The 3,843-nt window shown below is 51.8% G+C and overlaps 1 protein-coding gene across 1 annotated transcript in view; it reads right to left on the bottom strand.

Annotated features, from left to right (window-relative positions):
- Positions 1-3,843, bottom strand: part of AMN (amnion associated transmembrane protein) — a 25,079-nt gene that overhangs the window by 20,097 nt on the left and 1,139 nt on the right. The window contains exons 2-3 of the mRNA XM_010133674.1: positions 2,304-2,422; positions 2,151-2,195 (exon numbers count right to left, since the gene is read on the bottom strand). Coding sequence (XP_010131976.1) covers positions 2,151-2,195; positions 2,304-2,422 — 164 coding nt within the window. The remainder of the gene's footprint in view (positions 1-2,150; positions 2,196-2,303; positions 2,423-3,843) is intronic.

Genomic DNA, 3,843 nt, shown 5'->3' with positions numbered 1-3,843 from the left:
TGATTTAAGTGATTAATGCTCCGGCGTGGCACGGCCAGCAGCTGAACAGGTGCAGCCCAGCCTCTCTGCAAAAATCCCTCACGATCAATTCATTTTCTAACCACTCAGTTGCCAAATTTCACGCCATCCCCACAAGCAGCAGACCGGCTCAGGTGCTGGGTTTTGTTCCTTTTTCATCCCTAATCTTGGCAGCTCCTGTATCACCTGGTGACAACAGAGAACGGCAGCACGCGGCAAGGAAGTGTCTGAGCTGAAATTAAAAAGAAATATTAACCGCCACACTAGGAAACATGCTGGGACAGTTCATCATGAATCACTGGGTGGTGATGCTCAGAAGGAAGGTGTGAGCTGCAGGACGGGTTATAGCCTGGGACAAGTTTGGCTGCTTCAAGGCGGTGCAATTTGGTGCAGCAGCCGGGCGAGCCCCTGGCTGGAGGGAGACGGAGCCGTGCTCTCACAGCTGATGCAGACACCATGATTTATTCCCTCACGGAATAAATCTCTCCTCCTGTACAGTGGTAGGGCTATAACATTCATTGTGACCCCGGAGCTCGCACGGCTGCTTGCCAGCAGCAGGGTGCCAGAGAATCCCCAGGGCAGCAGAGGTTCCCCGGGGTCTCCCGGACCCAGGGCCACTGGATCCTGTGATGGGGATGAGTTGGAGGCCACTCCAGCACCCTGACCCCACCACTGAGTCACGATGGGAAACGTCCACCTGAGCAGCCAGCGGAAGGTCGGCATGGCGGCACGACCGTGGATGAAACCAGCTTGCAAAGGCTGCATTCCTCCTCCCTCTCCCCCCGCCAGCCACTGGGCTGCTCGGCTCGGCTCCTCAGCTTGCTTGTGAAAGGCTCATGCTGTAGTGAATAACGCTGCTCTGCAATTATGCACTTTGCAGGCCTCTGATGAAAGTACTTTAGAAATATTATACATTCATCTGTAAGTAAAATAAAGCCGACTGGAGTGATATTTTGCTCTTTTCTTCTCTGGGTAAATTCCACATCATTTATTACATTATATTTGTACATATTTCCCCAGTACATTCTTTCCTTCAAAAATTCATATTTAAAATGCCATATAAATAAAGTAACTCCTCCAAATATTTGTAGAGGAATTAAACGTGGTGCATAGCATTATTAAAGCATCAAAACTATTAGTGGCATAGACAGCCTGAACAAATTACACCACATAAATTTCAAGGGCTTGTTCAAATTTAATGACCAATAAAAGAGCGAAGTTGCCTTAAAACCAAGAGAGAAAACTTGTCCCCAAGCTCGCCCCGTATAGGGAAGGAGGTTTTGCAAATGGGATCCAGCCCGTTTTGTGCCATCCTGGCACTGGGATGAGGGTTGCTGGTGACCCATCCCACGCTGATGTGTTGGGGCAGCCAAGATTTTATTTTCCCTTTAATTCTTCCCTCCCTGTTAAATGTGACTCTCCAAACTGGGGGGATTGAGGTGCCCACATTTTCACGGCTCTCTGTCAGCCTGCTCTTCTTTGTGAGGACACTGAGGTGCTCAGACACTCCTCCAAGGTGAGACACCCCCCTCGCCCAACCTGATCTCACCCAACATACACCTTTCAGTAGGGTGCTGTGCCCATCCTGCCATGGCTGGTTTAATAGCACCACGTAACGATATAAAACCTGATGGCACTTCAAAGGAAATATCTCAAGGAACATTTTGGGATTCCCCAGAAGGATTTGTTTTCATTTCAATATCTTTTGATGTCAGCTTCACTGAGCCTCTGCCCACGGCTAGAGCCTGCTACGTGTCAGCAGTGCCACAGTTTGGTGCTCTTCAACAAGCTACTGCCAAGGTCTTAGTCCCATGGAGGGGCTTTTTTCCTTCCTTTGGGGAGAAAAACTAATTTATTCCAAGTGAAAGTTGCTTTTTAGTGCTCCTCACTCTGTATCCCCCAATTAAAAAAAATAATTTCAGAAATGGGCTTTTTGGCTCCACAGTGCAGAGTCCCCCGGGCTGCTGTGACTCGTTCCCTGCCCCAGCCAAGGCATCTCAGGCAAGTCTGGCCGGAGCAAAATATCAAAGTCCCTAGAGAGGCGGACAAGGGGAGGTGCCACCCGGCTGGCAATGCTCCGGGGCCAACCCTGCCCTCACCCACCCTCCTGGCATCACCGCACGCTGCCTTACCATGTCTGTCAGCACATGGGGAGACGTGACAAAGACTGAGACGACCTGCAAAACAAAGGGAAAATAAAAGCAGACTTTCCCCCTGCAGGTAAAGGGCTTTTCTGAATGCCCCGTGGCATTTTGCAAAAAAAAATTTAAAAAAAGAGGTGATACCTTGTTCTTCTCAAAATGAACCACATCTCTGGCACAGGGCACTCTGCTTCCATCCCAGTTGGAGGAGGTTTCAAAATTGGTGTTAGGGATCCACTGCTTGTACACGGCGGTCACAGTGGCTGGGAGGAGCAGGGAAACCAGAGTAACTCAGTCTGTGGGGGGCACTGGGAGCCCTCTCGGGGATGTGCTATGGGATGGCTTGGCCTTTTTGGGCCAGATTTGGGGATTTTTTCCACCCAGGAGCAGCCCCTGCATGTTCCCAGTTGAGCAGTCAGAGCCCTCCTTTGCATGGCGGGTTTTTTTGGCTGGGTGATGGCTTTTACCCACCCAGGGAAGATGAGCAAGGGACAAATACTTGTCACGGAGAGAGAAGGCAGGAAAGTCCTACAGGTAAAGGACAAGAATAACAACTGGTACCTAAGCATTCGTTGCAGCAGGGTTTGTTGGTACTTGGACTAATAAAATATGCAGAGACCCCTCTCACCCTTGGTGTTTCCAGAAGGTACAGAGCGGGCACACAGAGCCAGCAGGACCACAGGGACAGGGAGTGAGGAGAAAGGGCATTTGCTGTGAGGTGTGTAGCACAAAACATGGGCTGGTTTTGTGTGTTTGGGACTGGAGGGGGAAGGATTCAATGGCGTCCTGTGGCCTGAGCCAGAAGCAGGTTAGGAAACGGAGATCCTCCTCATGGGGCTTGCTGGGACCGCAGCGGTCCTGCCTATGGGCCTCTGCAGGAATGACCTGCTGGCCAGGGACGGGCCATGGCAGAGATGGGCTTCCACCCTGACCTGCTCTGTTTGCACAAGTGCGGCAGAGCCTCAGACCTCCCAGCCTGACACTGCCCAGGCTCAGCTGGGAGATGCACGTTCAGCTGAAGATGAGTCTGCAGCAGCCTGAATTAAAAGACTTCAGGCAAGTCAGTTACAAGACAGAAAAAAGGAAAAAATACAACACACACACCCCCCCGACTTTTGCTGTTAATATGTATAATCTTTTCTTCAGAGGAAAACGCCACAAAACTACAAAATATATAGCAAACCAGCAGTGGAGGGGACCGAGCAGCGGAGTTAGACTTGAGTGCTAGAGGTCAGGTGGAGAGGGTGGCAAGAGGGGGCTGGGGACCCCTGTGCCCAGCCTGGGGAGGGAGGGGAGCCTGGATGACTCCAGCTGATGGAGGGAGGTGCACTGCAGAAAGCCTGGGCCCTGCTAGTCCAAATGGTTGGGAGGGATACGGCCAGTTGTGCTAAATAGGCTCTGCAGAGGCTTCATCAGCACACAACAATCACCTCGGAGTGCAACACGCACTGTCTGACTCTGCCAGGGGCTCTCTGAGCCCATCTGCTGCATGTAGCCACATCTGGTTGAAGAGGAAACCACGTCTCTTTAACCAGAACAGAAATCCTAATGTAGGAACAAGGGCTGGAGATGGGGTGGAAGATGCAGAGGTGCTCCCCGAGCCCTGAGCCAGGCTGCAGCCACCACTTTCAGCTGCCTGAAGGACCCACCAGGCAGGGCGAACACCCCCCGACCCCCACCCGCC

This window comes from Buceros rhinoceros, unplaced genomic scaffold, assembly GCF_000710305.1.
Source record: "Buceros rhinoceros silvestris isolate BGI_N320 unplaced genomic scaffold, ASM71030v1 scaffold8713, whole genome shotgun sequence".
NCBI lineage: Eukaryota > Metazoa > Chordata > Aves > Bucerotiformes > Bucerotidae > Buceros > Buceros rhinoceros.
Note: the sequence above shows the minus strand (reverse complement) of the source record. Positions and strands in the feature narration are given on the sequence as shown.